The 2,006-nt window shown below is 65.6% G+C and overlaps 1 protein-coding gene across 1 annotated transcript in view; it reads right to left on the bottom strand.

Moving 5' to 3' along the window:
• Positions 1-138: 138 nt before the first annotated feature.
• The window catches only part of CRTAC1 (cartilage acidic protein 1), a 9,477-nt gene continuing 7,609 nt past the window's right edge, over positions 139-2,006 (bottom strand). Inside the window, 4 exon segments of the mRNA XM_035900937.1 lie at positions 139-177; positions 179-204; positions 329-454; positions 1,668-1,811. Coding sequence (XP_035756830.1) covers positions 139-177; positions 179-204; positions 329-454; positions 1,668-1,811 — 335 coding nt within the window.

Here is a 2,006-nt window from a genome sequence, read left to right as displayed (position 1 = left end):
AGGGGGCAGGGCAGGGGTGGCTGCGGGGCTGGGCGAAGCTGGGACACCAAGGCATCTCCAATGCCTGCAGCCACGCAGCTGTGGTCCTGCCACCGCTTGTCCCCAAGGCTGTCAGGTGGCAGATGCCGCCTTGCTCCATCAACTCCTGCACAGCCGCAGTCTGTCCATCCTGCCCCCCATGTTTTGGGTTGGTCGGGATCAGGGCTGTGAGCACAACAGGGCACCCCAGGAAACAGCATCTCTGCTCCCGGGGCAGCACGGCTGCGCCTGGCAGTGGCCGGTGGGTGGGCACCGTGGGCGGTCAGCCCCGCTGCCGGCAGGTACTCACCCCGGCACTGGCTGGCAGCAGGATCAAGGGGGTGGAAGCCCGGGCGGCAGTGGCAGGCGTGTGCCCCAGGGGTGTTGGTGCAGAGCTGGCTGCAGTTGTGCAAGCCCTGGGCACACTCGTCGATGTCTGGTGGTGGGGAAGAGAGTGGCACAGGGTTACGGCACGTGGCGGGAAGGTGGCATGGCCATGTTGTTGCTGCGTGGGCAGGGCTGCCTGCTGCACCCCATCCCCTCCAGTGCTGCACATCTGGCTGTGCTCCCAGGCCTGGGCAGCGACAGGGTTGCCCAGGTCTACCATGCACCCTCCGGCTAGCTCCTGGCCCTGGGGCAGGGAGAGCTGGGGGATGCTGGGGGTGCCCCCTCCTGCCAAACCCCCTCCCCATGCAGCCCCAGGGCAGGGTGGGCAGAAGCATGGGCACAGCCCTGCCCAGCACAGCTCAGCAGGCCGGGCTAATAGACAGGATATAGTTTATTGGGGGGGGGTTTTCCGGAAGACTGAGCAGGGTCCGACTCCAAACAGTGGGGTCAATACATTAAAAAACAGACCAGGAGGGTCCTTCCCCTGCGGGGCCGGGGGGACCCTCCTCTGCTGGGGCTGGGGAGGGGGGTCCCCATCACCGAGGAGGGGGCAGGCGAAGCACACACGTCGCAGGCCAAACCAGCAGGCACATGGTACGGTATCAAGGCGACGGAGCAAGCGACCGCCTGGGAGGCGCCGGGGTGGCAGGAGCAGCGCTGGGGCAGCAGGTGCCGGTGAAGGGGCGCTGCCCCGGGGCTGCTTCCCCAGGCACGGTGCAAGGGGAAGCCGGGCTCCGTGCCCGTCCCACCGCAGGCTGCCCCGCTAGGGCACAGCCAGCGCTTCCAGGGCGGTTCAACATGGAGAGAAAGAGAGAAAAAGAGAGACAGGCAGAGGCCGGCCAGTCCTTCCACCAAGGCTGCTCTGGCATGTTACGGGCAGGGGTTAAAGTGCATAGAGGCAAAGGCAGAGTCCGAGGACTAGAGGGAGGAGGGCACGGTGCGGGGGCCCAGGCCAGCTGCCGGCAGAGGGGTATCCCCCAAAAAAGGCCACTTGAGCTGCACAGAGAAGGAAAGAAGGAGCAAGAGAGAAAAAGAGAGAGAAAGAGAGAAGGGGAGTCAGTGACGGCTCACCGGGAGGCGCAGGATGAACAGATACGCAGCTGGGGTGCCGGTGGCTGGGCAGCCACACGGCAAGTTACAGGATGCGGCCAGGCCTTTGGCAGGGGTGCAATAGCATCCCAAGGTGGTACTTTGGGGCTGCTGGCCGTTGGCTTGGCCAGGCTGCTGTGGCACGGGGTCAGGGCATCCCAGCCATCACTCACCCACGCAAGCTGTGCCGTCCTCGTTGGGCTCGAAGCCCCGGCTGCAGCGCTTGTTGCTGCGGCAGCGGTACCCGCCGTAGGTGTTGATGCAGATGGGCTTGTGCCTGGGGCAGACAAAGGGGAACCTGGTACACTCGTCAGTGTCTGCAAGCAGAGGGGCCTCAGTGTGAGACAGCAGGGCTGGGAGCTTTGGGCTGCCGGCCACGGCTGCCCTGGGTCCCCCTGGATACGCTGCATGACCCCCCTAAATGTAGCCATGCACAAGCTATGCCTCTGTCCAGGAGGCTCACGGCACGGCCACCCTGCTGCATCCCTGCTGCCCCTCCAGGGCTTGTGGCT

The sequence above is a fragment of the Egretta garzetta genome, unplaced genomic scaffold, assembly GCF_000687185.1.
Source record: "Egretta garzetta isolate BGI_Z169 unplaced genomic scaffold, ASM68718v1 scaffold888, whole genome shotgun sequence".
NCBI classification, from domain to species: Eukaryota; Metazoa; Chordata; class Aves; order Pelecaniformes; family Ardeidae; genus Egretta; species Egretta garzetta.
Note: the sequence above shows the minus strand (reverse complement) of the source record. Positions and strands in the feature narration are given on the sequence as shown.